The 15786-nt window shown below is 43.5% G+C and overlaps 1 protein-coding gene across 1 annotated transcript; it reads left to right on the top strand.

Moving 5' to 3' along the window:
• Nucleotides 1-1057: 1057 nt before the first annotated feature.
• On the top strand, nucleotides 1058-15140 carry LOC133260397 (cryptic protein-like). Its single transcript, XM_061438705.1, has 6 exons — nucleotides 1058-1853; nucleotides 2137-2186; nucleotides 2278-2484; nucleotides 3588-3702; nucleotides 3847-3956; nucleotides 14872-15140. The coding sequence occupies exons 1-6, from the start codon at nucleotides 1831-1833 to the stop codon at nucleotides 14991-14993; spliced, it is 627 nt and encodes a 208-aa protein (XP_061294689.1). The 5' UTR covers nucleotides 1058-1830; the 3' UTR covers nucleotides 14994-15140.
• Nucleotides 15141-15786: the final 646 nt, after the last annotated feature.

The raw sequence follows: 15786 nt of genomic DNA, 5'->3' as shown, positions 1-15786 counted from the left end.
ATCATTTTCAGAAAATAGTTTTTATACTAAAATCATAGGACAATTTGTATAAGAGTTGCAAGGCATCCTCTGTACTGTGAGGCAAGGGTCCCAGTCCCTATTTTGGCAATTAGAAAAACTGAAAACCAGCAAGTCCCAGAAGAAGCCCCTGAACCACTCCCCTCTTGGTTCAGAGCAGGCTCCTCATCAGACATTAGTGAAACATGAGGGAGGGGGCAGGGCACAACCTTTGAAAGAATGAGGACCCAACACAAGCCAGAGTCCAATGGGTCCAAGTCTAGTCAACCTGGATTAGACCTTGATCCTCAGTATAGGCTCAGTGTAACGTATCAGCAAGGTAAATGACACACTCAGAGATGCCATGACAGTTGAAGGCCCACCATCAAAGATCAAAATGTGGGTGGTGACCCAATTTCTGGAAATCTCCACCCCCTCCCCAAAATAGTTGGAATAATCCTCCTACTCATTAGCCTATGAAATTACCCAGCCTATCTCCTGAAATAGCTCACACTGTCTGCTGCATGTGTTTCTTTTTAAATAAATCTGCTTCTTACCTATCACTCATCTCTACTGAATTCTCTCTGGGATGAGACATTAAGAACATGAGCTTCTTGAACTACCAGGGAGGGGACATATGTCCACCTATGGCTGATTCATGTTGATGTTTGACAGAAAACAAAATCCTGTAAAGCAATTATCTATCAATTAAAAAAAGAAAAAAACCTGAGTGTCATTAGGTCTTGAAACCAGGTCTGTGAACTCAGTTGGAAGACTGGGTTTTGGCTGGGTTTGCATTCCCGCACGTGAGTTCAAGTCTCAGTGAGGGGAATAGTTTCACTAGCGGGTGGCACTTACCCCTGTGCTCTGCGGTCTTCAGATACCCAGTGTAAGGCTTGCCTCACTGTGGGCCGATCACCCCACACACTGCAGCCTTCTTATAATATCTGTGTGTTTCACGTTTTTCAAATATCTAAGTGCCAAAGGTTTGTGACTTAAACTCAAAGCCTCAGTTGCTTCAGCAAAATATGGAGGGTAAAAATAGTGCCTCCCCTGAGGGGTCCTGTATTAAGTGGGTAATGACTACGATATAGTGATCGTTATGCTAGGCACAGAGAAAAGGCCTAGTTTGTAAAAATACTGATGCATCCTCAGAAAGGAGGTGTTGAAATGTCTCTCTTTCATATTCATGCTCCCCATCCGAGGCTTGGAATCAAGCCAGCTGGTTCTTTTTGACACAACAGCTCTCTTCTCTAGCTGGGCCCCTCCCCATCTCCTAGGGGCGAGGAGTGTGCAATATGAAATCTCTATTTCCACATGAAAACTTTTTTGTTCATGTTGAGGTTTTATTGATAATTTTTTTTCTTTTTTTTTCCCAGGAAGGGAAAAGGCTATTGCCTTCTAGTCACCAGTGTTTGACATTAGGGGTTGACTCCTCCTGCTCCTATCAGCACTGTAAGCACTGTAGGGGAAGAGAACCGTCCTGTCTGCACAGGCCCCGCCCCCAGCCCTAGCAGGGTATCACTGAAGGGATGGTCCCCGAGGCTCTGTGCTGGACCCTGCCTGTCACAGCACAGCCTTTGCCAAAGCAACTGCACCGCAGAACCTGGAGACATCATTGCTGTTTCTCACAGTTATTTAGTGACCAAGGTAGAGAGCAGGAAACACCTGTGTCTTCTGTACTTATCCATCTTGCATCCTGAGGCAGTTCTTCCAGTAACTGCAGTAAAGACATCTTCAAATACAAAAACTGTTCAGACTCAGTCCCGTGGAATTGATCTTCAATGTATCCATGAGAGGAGACTTTTTTATACCAGACGTGTCAGTGGGAAAATGACCTGGAGCCATTCTGTTAGGTAAGAACAAAAATCATCTAAGTCTTAGAGCCAAGAGGGGTGTTTAAGAGCCTGGAATAAATTGCAATACATGCTTAATGTTGCTTCTCTTAAAGGGACGGGTACATGCTTGGTCTAAAATCTTTCTAAGGAATGACAAGGTTAATCAAAATCTACTAGTTGCAAAATAATTATGTAATTATCTATTGTACATTAAATATATATTCATACATATATTTGTATATGAATGCATTACATTTTATGCATATGTAAATTTCTGATTAAATTTCTTTAAATATTCTAGGCTTCTGTTTGTGATCAGTTTGATATTGCAGATCATCCCCATGGGAAAGAGTAAGAAGCATTTTGTTTATATTCTCTTAGTTTTTATTGTATATTTGTTTGTCAATTATTATCAGTCTCATATTTTCAATTAATTTTTAAGGCTATCAAACAGGGAAATATAAAAGTAGTAGAGAAGAAAGCAGCAGTGGTAAAGCTCAGAAGTTCCAGCAGAAAACACTCAACTGGACCTTGAATAATTTAAGGGAGGAGAATGACAGCACGGAGGGCTGGAAGCCTCAGGGTTTATTCCCCTACTCCTTGACTTTCCAAGAGCTAAGTGGCCATGCTGCAGACAAAGGTCATCTCGGTCAGTGAACTCTGAGTTTGTGTGTGTGTGTGTGTGTGTGTGTGTGTGTCTGTGTCTGTGACTGTGTGTCTGTGTGTGTGCGCCTAGAGGGGATCTTCCAGACTTTCTCCTTTGTCTCCTTCCTTGGCAGGCAGATTCTTTACCACTAGGAGGCCGGAACCCTGAGTTTAGAATTGGAAAAAAAAAAAACAAAACTAGGATAAGTTAACAATAAAACGAGAAACCCAATGAATAACATTTTACCGTCTTTAAATATATACTATAAAGTAAAAGGATAAAGACACTATAAAGTAAAAGGATAAAGACACTATAAAGTATATACTTTATATAAAGTATATATATATAAAGACACTATAAAGTATATACTTTTATACTACAAAGTAAAAGTATAAAGACAGAGGATGAGATGTTGGATGGCATCACCTACTTGATGGACGTGAGTTTGATCAAGCTTTGGGAGTTGGTGATGGACGGGGAAGCCTGGCCTGCTGCAGTCCATGGGGTCGCAAAGAGTCGGACACGAACGAGCGACTCAACTGACTGATAAAGTAAAAAATATTTCCTAGTGAGGTGTTCTTTTACTCTGAAAAAAGTTTTAATATTTTATTGGTAAAACGTGGCTTTGGCTTTTAACTGGTTATTTTTCTGCAGGTCCAGAGCTATCCCAAGCCCAGATAATAGCGGACCTTTGCTAGGCTTATCACAGTCTCTCAGGCTCCAGTGGTAGATTTTTTTTTAAATCGTTTCGGTGTCTTTGCACCCGTGGGTGGTCCCTGCTCGCTTGCTGCTCTCCGGAGAGGCTGGTCTGTAATCACTGTCTTGGGAAGTCACAGCCTAATTTTAACATATGAAAGGAAGGAAGAAAGAAAACGCTACTTGCAGGGGGCAGGGTTTCCCATGTCTTAGGGAGCCTTCCTGACCCGCCCGCACCCCTGGTAGTTTGTTTTTAATCCTTAAACTAACAAGCAGGGTTTACCTGAGCAAACACTATTAGCAGGAAGCCAATTTTATTGCCTCCCCGAGGGGATCTCTCTTGGCCCTTCTCGGGCTTATCAGACACTGAGGGTCCCGCGCGGCGCTGACCCCAGGCGACGCCCCCACAGGTGCACCTCCGCGAGGGAGCTGCTGCCAGAACGGCGGCACCTGCGTGCTGAGCAGCTTCTGCGTGTGCCCCGCTCACTTCACCGGCCGCTACTGTGAGCACGACCAGAGGCGCAGGTAGGCGCGGGGTGGTGCAGGCTGGGGCACAACGGGGCCTGCGGGGAGAGGAGACCGGGAGCCGGGCGGGGGCGGCGGGACCTCGCGGGGCGGGCCGGGCGTGCGCGCGCCCCCTGCACTAACGCCAGGCCTGGGCTTCCTCAGCAAGTGCGGTGCCCTGGTGCACGGAGCCTGGACCTTCCGCGGCTGCCACCTCTGCAGGTGCGTCTTTGCGGCCCTGCACTGCCTCCCCCTGCAGACACCCGGCCGCTGCGGTAAGAAGAACCCGCCCTGCGTCCTGTGCTCATAACCCACACTCAGGCAGTTGCTCCTTTATACGTACCGACCCATACTGATCTACCTGTGCCAGACGACACAGGAATGAGTGATCTGCATGGATTCATCACTAGGGAAAGTCACATTCGTGGTGAATCACATAGTGTATTATCATTATAGTCATTGAAAAATTTATTCCTAGGTTTCCCACTTGCGGAATTTAAACGTGATTTCCAAACAGTGTACTTAAATGTTCTTTACAGAGAGCAGAACTTTGGAAGCAAACAAGCTGGTAATTAGAGCCGCACCAGGCAGACAGGATCAGTTCAGTTCAGTCGCTCAGTCGTGTCCAACTCTTTGCAACCCCATGGACTGCAGCATGCCAGGCCTCCCTGTCCATCGCCAACTCCCAGAGTTGACTCAAACTCATGTCCTTTGAGTCGGTGATGCCACCCAACCATCTCATCCTCTGTTGTCCCCTTCTCCTCCTGCCTTCAATTTTTCCCAGCATCAGGGTCTTTTCAAATAAGTCAGTTCTTCGCATCAGGTGGCCAAAGTATTGAAGTTTCAGCTTCAACATCAGTCCTTCCAATGAACATTCAGGACTAATTTCCTTTAGGATGGACTGGTTGGATCTCCTTGCAGTCCAAGGGACTCTTAAGAGTCTTCTCCAACACCGCAGTTCAAAAGTATCAATTCTTCAGCGTTCAGCTTTCTTTATAGTCCAACTGTCACATCCATACATGACTACTGGAAAAACCATAGCTTTGACAGGGTACCCAAACTAAATCTCTAGGGACTTCTCTACACTGGGCCGATACCCACCTTCTCAACTGTGAAATGTAGAGAGCGCCCTGGAGCAGGACAGGAGCAGGCCTGAATGGCCAGGTGCTGCCCTTCAAGGCCAACCTGGCAATGCTCCAGAAAGCAAGGTGCCTGGTAACCACAGCTCAGGCCTGCCACTAAAAGTCAGTGGGGTGTGGACAACACGCAGGGTGAACACTTATTTGTGATGACTCTGAGCAGTTCCCAACTCAATGCAAATGTTTTACTTGTAAAACTAAGGAATGTGAATCTTCTGAGGTCAGAAAACAGATAAAATGCTCGGCTGCAGTCGCCATCTCAGGCAGGGACCAGAGACACAGGTGTAGCAGGCACAGCACTTCCACGGCCTTCTCCCCTTTACAGTAAGCTCTGGCTGGGATAGCAGTAAGGGACTTGGTTAATGCAGGCAGAGTTCTTCAGTCCTCTTTGTTAGCCCTGGGTGGGCTCCATGTGAAGGCCCTAGGCCTACTCTCCTTTTCCTTCCTGCACTATAGTCGACCCTGGGCCAATCCCACAGTGTAAGGGTATGTTTAATGGTGGTACAGGCCTTCACCCCCACTTCACATCCCCTTGTCCACTGTTAGATTGCTGTAGAAAGGCAGCACTCTTAGGGGTAGAGCCCTTCAAACCACCCTTTTGGTGGGGTTCCCTGGGTGGGGTGACTGGTGGAGGAACACACATAATGAACGCTCAGCCTCAGACCCATCTTCCTCCCTTCCTTCCTCCTCTGCAACCTGGGATAGGATTAGCATTCTAGTGACATTCTTAGTGAAGGTGCAGCCCTTCAGCCCCACTTCTGCTCCCCTTCCTCAGCCGGCTCTGCATGGTGCCAGCAGTGTGTGTGGGGGGTGGGGGGAAAGGGTGGGTGGGTGTGTTCAGTTCAGTTCAGTTCAGTCTCTCAGTTGTGTCCGACTCTTTGTGACCCCATGAATTGCAGCATGCCAGGCCTCCCTGGGAGAAGGCAATGGCACCCCACTCCAGTACTCTTGCCTGGAAAATCCCATGGACAGAGCAGCCTGGTAGGCTGCAGTCCATGGGGTCGCTAAGAGTCAGACACCACTGAGCGACTTCACTTTCACTTTTCACTTTCATGCACTGAAGGAAATGGCAACCCACTCCAGTGTTCTTGCCTGGAGAATCCCAGGGACAGAGGAGCCTAGTGGGCTGCTGTCTATGGGGTCGCACAGAGTCGGACATGACTAAAGTGACTTAGTAGCAGCAGGCCTCCCTGTCCATCACCAACTCCCGAAGTTCACTCAAACTCACGTCCATCGAGTCAGTGATGCCATCCAGCCATCTCATCCTCTGTCGCCCCTTCTCCTCCTGCCCCCAATCCCTCCCAGCATCAGAGTCTTTTCCAATGAGTCAACTCTTCACATGAGGTGGCCAAAGTACTGGAGTTTCAGCTTTAGCATCATTCCTTCCAAAGAACACCCAGGACTGATCTCCTTTAGAATGGACTGGTTGGATCTCCTTGCAGTCCAAGGGACTCTCAAGAGTCTTTTCCAACACCACAGTTCAAAAGTGTCAGTTCTTCTGCGCTCAGCCTTCTTCACAGTCCAACTCTCACATCCATACATGACCACTGGAAAAACCATAGCCTTAACTAGACGGACCTTTGTTGGCAAAGTAATGTCTCTGCTTTTGAATATGCTATCTAGGTTGGTCATAACTTTCCCTCCAAGGAGCAAGTGTCTTTTAATTTCATGGCTGCAGTCACCATCTGCAGTGATTTTGGAGCCCCCGAAATAAAGTCTGACACTGTTTCCACTGTTTCCCCATCTATTTCCCATGAAGTGATGGGACCAGATGCCATGATCTTCTTTTTCTGGATGTTGAGCTTTAAGACAACTTTTTCACTCTCCTTTTTCACTTTCATCAAGAGGCTTTTTAGTTCCTCTTCACTTTCTGCCATAAGGGTGGTGTCATCTGCATGTCTGAGATTATTGATATTTCTCCCGGCAATCTTGATTCCAGCTTGTGCTTTTTCCAGCCCAGCGTTTCTCATGATGTACTCTGCGTAGAAGTTAAATAAGCAGGGTGACAATATACAGCCTTGACGTACTCCTTTTCCTATTTGGAACCAGTCTGTTGTTCCATGTCCAGTTCTAACTGTTGCCTCCTGACCTGCATATAGGCTTCTCAAGAGGCAGGTCAGGTGGTCTGGTATTCCCATCTCTTGAAGAATTTTCCATGGTTTATTGTGATCCACACAGTCAAAGGCTTTGGCGTAGTGTGTGGTGGTGATTATAGTGCAATATACTTTCCCTTCCTCCCTCTCCTAACAGGCTCTTCATTTGCTCGGCCTGTGCCACTGATTCAGTAGCTGGTCTTTGAATGACCCAGAGAAATGAGGACACAGATTATGGCATAAGCATCAGAATTGCAGACGGTGCCTGTGTAGTCCTACAGGTGAGGTCATTTCCCACTGTGGTTGGTGCTCCTTGCAATGATGTGGGGAAAGGCCTAGCTCTGATCATTTTCAGTATTCTAAGCAAGGGCTTCCCTTTTGGCTCAGCTGGTAAAGAATCTGCCTGCAATGAGGGAGACCTGGGTTTGATTCCTGGGTTGGGAAGTTCCCCTGGAGAAGGGAAAGGCTACCCACTCCAATATTCTGGCCTAGAGAATTCCATGGACTGTATAGTCCATGGGGTCACAAAGGGTCAGACATGACTGAGCAACTTTCACTTTCACTTTCTAGCAAGGCCAGCTTGGGTCCTAAGCACCAGAGCAGGAGCCAGGTTCCAGGATGTCTGCTCACATCCTGGAAAACATTCAAGGCTGGGACTACTGTCTGCCAAGGACAATGATAGTGACTTGTGTGGCTTGTGCTCATCAAAAGTGAACCAAATAGTGAGGTCATCTCTCGGAGTAATTTGTCAGGAGCACTCTGTGACCCACTGATTGTGCGTCAGGGCAGATGACAGCGGTGGTGGCTGTGCTGACTGGTTACGACCTGAGGATGACGATGATAACGACAGCAGCAGTGCTGATAGATGATTATGATGTTGTGAGGATGACAGTCATCAGGATAAGCATCTTTATTAGCTCTCAGTTTATTTCAGGGACTTTATTTACTTAATCCCAGTCAGTTCTTAACAAGCCTTTGAAGTAAGTATTATACTTTTTATATTTGAGGAAATTGAAGCTTAGAGTGGTTAACTTCTTCAGCTATTCTTTTTTTTTTCTTAAGAGATAAATTATCATATTTTATAATAACATTTAAATTATTTTAAAATATAAATCAACATACAATAGCATACTGGTGTAAACATTGACATAGTGATAATTAATGTACAATTAATATTAATTGGAATAAAATTGCTACCAGAGTACATAAGCGCATCCCTGAACTATGTTAGACACTTTTTAAAAAAAATGAGATAGTTCAGTTCAGTTCAGTCACTCAGTCATGCTGACTCTTTTCGACCACATGGACTGCAGCATGCCAGGCTTCCCTGTACATTGCCAGTTCCCAGAGGTTGATCAAACTCATGTCCATGGAGACAGTAATGCCATCCAACCATCTCATCCTCTGTCATCCCCTTCTCCTCCTGCCTTCAATCTTTCCCAGCATCAGGGTCTTTTTTCAATGAGTTAGTTCTTCGCATGAGGTGGCCAAAGTATTGGAGCTTTAGCTTCAGCATCAGTCCTAATGAGTATTCAGGACTGATTTCCTTTAGGATTCACTGGTTTGATTTCCTTGCAGTCCAAGGGACTCTCAAGAGTCTTCTCCAACACCACAACTGAAAACCATCAATTCTTCAGTGCTCAGCTTTCTTTATGGTCCAACTCTTAACATCCATACATGACTACTGGAAAAACCATAGCTTTGACTAGACGGACCTTTGTTTGCAAAGTAATGTCTCTGCTTTTTAATATGCTGTCTAGGTTGGTCATAACTTTTCTTCCAAGGAGCAAACGTCTTTTAATTTTATAGCTGCAGTCACCATCTGCAGTGACTTTTATGATTGCCATGTAGCATTATATTAGTTTCAGGTATACACAATGGTTTGGTATTATATACAAATATATATAATTGAGAAATGATAACCATAGCAAACCTAGTTAACATCCATCACCATACATACAATAATGACTTTCTTTTTCTTGTGATGAGAAATTTTAAGACCTACTCTCTTTGTTGTTGTTCAGTCGCTCAGTCATGTCCGACTCTTTTCAACCCCATGGACTGAGGCACGCTAGGCTTCCCTGTCCTTCACCATCTCCCAGAGCTTGCTCAAACTCATGTCCATTGAGTCAGTGATGCCATCCAAGCATCTCATCCTCTGTGATCCCTTTCTCCTCCTGCCCTCAATATTTCCCAGCATCAGGGTCTTTTCCAATGAGTCGGCTCTTCACATCAGGTGGCGGCTTTAGCATTAGTCTACTCTCTTAGTAATTTTCAAATATGCAATGCAGTATTATTAACTGTCACCATCTTGTACGTTACATCAATTTCTTTTCTTTTTCAATTTTTAGATTCTACAAAAAAGTGAAATCAGATGGTATTTGTCATTTTTGCCTCACTTATTTTGCTTTCTGTAATGCCTTCAAGGTCTATCTATGTTGTTGCAAGTGGCACGATTTCCTTCCAGGCTTCTCCTGTAATTTTCAGTATAAAATAAATATTCTTTGGAGTGGTATTTTTTACACTAAAATTTTATTAGGAATATAATTAGAACTCTTATTGGTAAAGCTACATTTTTTATTGAATTTTCTCTGAGCCACTGAGTAGATTTGCCCTAAATATGTCTTTTTTTTTTTAATTGAATAAAGATTCTTTAAATTCTATAGTGTTTTTAAAAGTTTCTGAAGTCTCACACACATGGCCTCACATAATAGTCCTTTTATCTTCTGGACGTTTGTATCGCCCCTTCCCTCTTTCTTCTCTCTTCTGGCAAGCACTAGTTTGTTTTCTGTATCAGTGAGTCTGCTTCTTTTTTGTTTTTTTTCAATAGTTTGTTGTGTTTTTTAGATTCCACATATAAATTATATCATTCAGTATTTGTCTTTCTCTATCTGCCATTTGACTAAGGATAATACCCTCCAAGCCCATTTATGTTGCTGAAATGGCAAAATTTCATTTTATGGCCGAGTAGTATTCTCTCTTGTGTGTGTGTTTATCACATCTTTATCTATTCATCTGTTGATAGACACTTAGGTTGCTTCCATACTTTGACAATTTTGAATAATGCTGTTATGAACCTTGGCGTGTATGTATCTTTTTGAATTAGTGTTTTGGGGTTTTTTGGATGTATTCCCAAGAGTGGAATTGCTGGTCATATGGTAATTCTAATTTTAGTTTTTTGAAAAAAACCTCTATACTGTTTTTGACAGTGGCTATACCAATTTACACTCCCATCAACAGTGTAGAAGAGTTCCTTTTTATCCACATTCCCAACAGCATTTGTTATCTGTATTCTTTTTGATGATGCCCTTCTGATAGGTAAGAGGCAACATCTCATTGTGGTTTGGATTTGCATCTCCCTGATGATAAGCCATGTTGAGCATCTTTTCATGTGCCTGTCGGCCATCTACATTTACTCTTTGGAAAAAAAATCTGTTCAGTTTTCTGTCCATTTCTTAAATCTGGTTTGTTGTGAGTTTTTTTTTTAAATGCTGAGTTGTGTGAGCTGTTTATATATATTGGATATTAATCCCTTATATGTCATATCATTTGCAAATATTTTCTCCCATTCAGTAGGTTGCCTTTTTGTTCTGTCGATGGTTTCCTTTGCTGTGCAAAAGCTTTTATATTTGATTGGATCCCATTTGTTTATTTGCACTTTTACTTGCTTTGCTTTAGGAGACAAATTCAAAAAACACTGCTTCGATTTATGTAAAACAGTGTCCTGCATATGTTTCCTCTGGGAGTTTTATTGTATCCATTCTTCTGCGGAAGTCTTTAATCCATTTTGAGTTTATTTTTGTGTATGGTATGATGTTAGGGAGTTTTCTAATTTCATTCTTTTACATGTAGTTGTCCAATTTTCCCAGCACTGCTCGTTGAAGAGACTGTCTTTTCTCTATTATGTAACCTTGTGTCCTTTGTCATAGATTAATTGATCATTTATTAATGGGTTTATTGTGGGCCTCTTTAAGAATATTTTGGACGGTATTATTTAGAATATCGAAAATTTGACCACACTGTAAATCCAATAGCAGAATAATAGGTAAGTAAATGTTTTAATTCCTTTAATGGAATTTTATGATGACTTTGAAGAGTATATAGAAGATAGAATGGAAAACTGTGTTTCCAGTATAATTCTAATATGAAAGGACACATATGGATAGGGGAATCACAAATATTGGGCTGGCCAAAAAGTTCCTTTGGGTTTTTTATAATAGCTTATGGAAAAATCCAAACACTTTTTCGCCAATCCAAAAGATAAAAGTATACTACAGAATCAGGGTCCTTTGGCTCCTCTAGGCACACAAAGGCCAGAGAATCTCCAAGTGCCCTCTTTGCTTGACACTCTATGGGTCCACGTACAACAGGCTTTCTTAATCCCAATATAATATCTTTTCAAGGACATATTTTTCATTCTGTTTCAGAGGAACACTGTTTATTCTCCAGTTTCCTCATGTAAAATGAGGATAATCTGCCCTGAACTTTCACACAGATACTGAAGAATAAAATTTATGCAAAGCAGTCTTATTTGTTGATGTGAGCTGTCTTGTAATTTTTCTCTTCCATGACCTAAAATAATGCTCTGTGTATAATAATTCTGAATAAATATTAAGTGGATGACTGTTGACGTTTTAGTTCCAAATATAGTGCCAAAGAAGAAACACCATCAAGGCCATTGCCTACTATTACATTACATTAAAGCCATCTTTTTTCAGTATTCTATTAATAAATACAGTATATTTTAAACAGGTAAATATCATTCTACCATTTTCTTCATTTACATTTGTTAATTTTGTGTTTAAAGAGGAAATTTGGCATAATAGAAAAAGCATGGGAAATCCCCAAAATACTTGTTCAAATCCCCTGAAATACTTGTTGTAATGTTTACCATCTTTATAAACTGTGCTTCAGTCTCCACAGCAGAAATAATTTACCCCACAGATTTGTAAAGATGAAAAGGCCCTATACCTGTTTTATATTATACATAAAATAAAATATTGTTGCATTATTGTCACCATCGACAGTGTTCACATCAGTACAATGAGATTAGAAAAAATTGCTTCATAATCTAGGACTTATATGCAAATTTACCAAAATGTGTTTTTTTAGGTTGTGAAAAATATCCGCTATACACGTTAATTGGTGAGCATTGCTAGAGTTAAAAAAAAAAAATGAAGAAGAATGACAGCCTTGGAGCTAGCAGTCCTTAAATCAACCCATGATCTCGTTTTACTGAGAGGGCGATTCTTCCTACATATAACCCAAAGAATTAAATATTTCTTTAGCATCAAGAACCAATATGTTCTAAAATTTAGAGTCTAGGTAATGACACGGTGAAGAAGCAATTTAGAACTTCTTCAGAGAGAAACAGGTCATGCAAATGTCAGATTGGGGTCAGGTCAGGCCTCACCTCATTCTTCAAACCCAATTTAAAAAGTACAGTTCTGTCGCAAAGCAGACAACCAACCAAACAACAAGCAAGTGAACGTCTGCAGGCCGGAGCCAGGTTGTGGGCCTATTGGAAGGATGGCCTTCCTAGGTCCTGGCTCCAGCTGGCTGTCAGCTGAGGGCATGCTGACTGGGAGAGAGCAGATCCTTTGTCAAATCCCTCTGGGACATTCTCCCATGATAGGTGTCATTTCAGTGGGGTAGCTTCTCTGGGTGTCATGACAGGAGAGAAAGCCGTGTGGCTTTCCAAGGGCATTCAGGGTTATCTGTAAACTGGAAAATTTGGGGAATGCCAGCTCTGAACCTCATACTGAAGTACGATTTTATCCTCACCCAAGGTGGTCTCCAAACTATTTTAAATCACCACTTCGTGGTGGTGATATAGTGCCACACACTGAGCATTCACAAATTTGATTTCAGTTCTATCTTCCTTTTCACGCGTGCTTAAGACTAAAGTAATGATAAAAATCTCTGCGATGTGTAAGTCTGAAAAGAGAACTTCTGGTAAGTATATAATTAAAATCCTATGTTATAGTATATCATCACTGGTAGCAGAGTTTCTTTTTTGGTAGGACATAAAATAATGAAGGGCTTCCAGGTAGCACTAGTGGTAAAGAACCTGCCTGCCAATGCAGGAGATGCAGGCGATGTGGGTTTGATCCCTGGGTTGGGAAGATCCTCTGGAGGAGGGCACCCTACCCCAGTACTCTTGCCTGGAGAGTCCCATGGACAAAGGAATCTGGTGACCTACATACAGTCCATAGGTTCACAAAAAGAGACTTGGACATGACTGAGTGACTTATCTCAGCAAAAATGATGATAGGCCACAGAACCATTGATTTTTTAGGTTCCAATAAATAGTAAATGTGAATAAAGCTTGCTTTAATTTTTCCTATCAATATATAGTGGAAGTTCTAATATTTTCTCTCTTAGCTCGGTGGGTGACCTTGGGCCCCTAAGGAGGGACATTGCCTGGTGCTCACAGCCCCAGTTTGCAGACCCCTGCTTGGGGGACTGACTTGGTTTAACCAAACTCATAAAACTGACTCTTACAATGGCTTTTGAGTTCACATGCAAGAAAAGACCACCAACAGGGCCTGAATCCTGTGGTCAGCCTGTTCCCTTTCACCAGGGGAAAAATCAACAGTGAAGCTCCCTATGGGCTGACCAGTAGCTGCTTCTCACACTGAGAGCACCTGTTGTATCATCAGCTTTTCTGGAGCTACCTCTGAGCCTGCATGCCAAGGCTTCTGTTTTGTGGGGTTCTAGTACCCTGGAACAACCCTCTCCTATGTGCGGTGATGTGGGGAATGGTGCCCAGGTCTGCAGTGAGCCTGCCCTCAGTCTTGTGCTGAGTGTGGCCTCCTAGCCATGTTCACTATAGTCACCTGCAGAAAGGCAGGGCAGGTCTCTGCTGCAGTGGCTTGTCTTCATGTCTACTTATTAGCTTTTGATGGTTCAAGCTGACCACAGGTTTTGACGTTCAGAAGGCACTTTCTGGCAGAATCCTAGAGGACAGGGCTTGACAGGTTTGTCAGGGGGAAGAACAGGTTGGCCTCTGCCAAACAGCCCTGGGGAAAAAGTCCCTGTAAGTTGGGCCTTTGTATGCTTCCCTGACCAGCCGATCCCACATCCAATTCCAGATTTGCTTGGGAGACTACTTAGTGTAGCTGGTGCCCCTGCCTCTAGCCATGCCTGTGGGGCTTGTCAGTTTCACGTGGTAACCCTTCATCACTGGGGAGTTTAGCAAACATCCTTATCTGGTCTCACTACCCCAGAGATTCCCACTAAACACCTCTGGGGTGGGGTCCTAGCTATAGAAAAAGCCAGACCTACTGAGTTTGGGGCTCAGAGTGAGGCCTGCAGTGGAGGAGCCACATTGCCTCAGTGGGGTGGTGAGCACTCCAGTTGGGGCACATCTGCAGCTGTACCTCGTTGTCATGTCCTTTGTGAGAACATCCACCATCGCTGTAGGAAAGGGTGCTTTCCTCCTCTTTAATAAGTGGTCCCTAGTCAAAGAAATAGTGTTAGGACTATCTGGGGGAACAGATGATAGCAGATGGATGCAAGCAGTTTTACTTTATTTTAAATCAGATCCACTTTAATTGTTAAATGACAGTATAGTACTCTGAACCACCACCTTGGTTAGCTCATGCGCCAAATGATAAGGGCTGAAGGACTATTTCTTTGTGAGCCTTAAAAGCAGCAAACAGATTCTCCTTCAGCTCTCCAAGTTACATAAAAATCCCTGTCTCCAGCTGCAGCGAAAGGAATGCACAAGCTAAAGGGAAGCGCATCTCCCTTGAGCTGTGCTGTGTTCTCCACAGCTGGTGTCCATCTGTGCTCTGTGCTGCCCGCCAGGTGGCCCAGTCCACAGGGTAAGGCCCAGTAGGGAGGCCCGGGCAGGAAAGGGCCTTTCCTTGAGCAGGTGCAGACATTCTAGTTCACTCTCTAAAAGCAGGCCTGCACAGCATGTCTCATAACTCTCTCGGGATTTTTTTCCCCAGACTTGAAAGACTTTCTCACCTCACACTCTAATGGACTGAGACCCCAGCTCACGTGGCATGTTCTCCTCCTCTTGTCCTGGTTCCTCCTGAAATCCATCCTCAGTGGAGGGGGAGCCTGCTGATCAGACCACAGTTCACCCAGCAGAACCAGAACTGTTCCTGGCCTCCCAGCGTGGCTGAACCAGATGGTGCTGCATGGGGAAGCCAGGGATTATATGTCCTCTTGCATTGTCTATGTTGTATGTAATAGACTGGTTTCCTTTCTTATAAACCAGAAGATTAAATGAATATTTGTAATGCTTAATAAACTTTTTCATGAAAGAGCCTTTCTTGTTTTCCTAGTTATTTCAAGGTACAGTAAGTCTCCCACATACAAATGAGTTCCATTCTAAAAGCACAGTCATAAATCCAATTTGCTTGTAAGCACAGCAAAGTTAGCTTAGGTACCAAGCAAATACAATCAGCTATGTAGTACTCTACTGCAATAGTCTTGCAATACTATTCACACAAATAATACATAAAGACAAGAAGTAAAGAAAATATTTTTAATCTTACAATATAGTCACTGCTACATCACCACTGCTTTTATGCTTGCTTCTGGACATCTTGGGTTTAAAATATAAATACTATATTACTGTACTCTATCAATGCAGGAGACCCCAGTTTGATTCCTGGGTCAGGAAGATCCACCGGAGAAGGGAAAGGCTACCCACTCCAGTATTCCTGGGCTTCCCTTGTGGCTCAGCTGGTAGAGAATCTGCCTGCAATGAGGGAGATCTGGATTTGATCCCTGGGTTGGGAAGATCCCCTGGAGAAGGGAAAGGCTACTCACTCCAGTATTCTGTCCTGGAGAATTCCATGGACTGTATAGTCCGTGGGGTCACAAAGAGTCAGACACCACCGAGCAACTTTCAC

Source organism: Bos javanicus, chromosome 14 (assembly GCF_032452875.1).
Source record: "Bos javanicus breed banteng chromosome 14, ARS-OSU_banteng_1.0, whole genome shotgun sequence".
NCBI classification, from domain to species: Eukaryota; Metazoa; Chordata; class Mammalia; order Artiodactyla; family Bovidae; genus Bos; species Bos javanicus.
This window is presented reverse-complemented; position numbering and strand designations above follow the sequence as displayed.

Bases quoted from the DNA above. Each gene is read 5' to 3' on its own strand.
- LOC133260397 (XM_061438705.1), top strand. From the start codon at position 1,831: ATGACCTGGAGCCATTCTGTTAG. The intron at 2,485-3,587 runs GTCAGTGAACTC...ACGCCCCCACAG, and splicing joins TGCAGACAAAGGTCATCTCG to GTGCACCTCCGCGAGGGAGC. The intron at 3,703-3,846 runs GTAGGCGCGGGG...GGGCTTCCTCAG, and splicing joins GAGCACGACCAGAGGCGCAG to CAAGTGCGGTGCCCTGGTGC.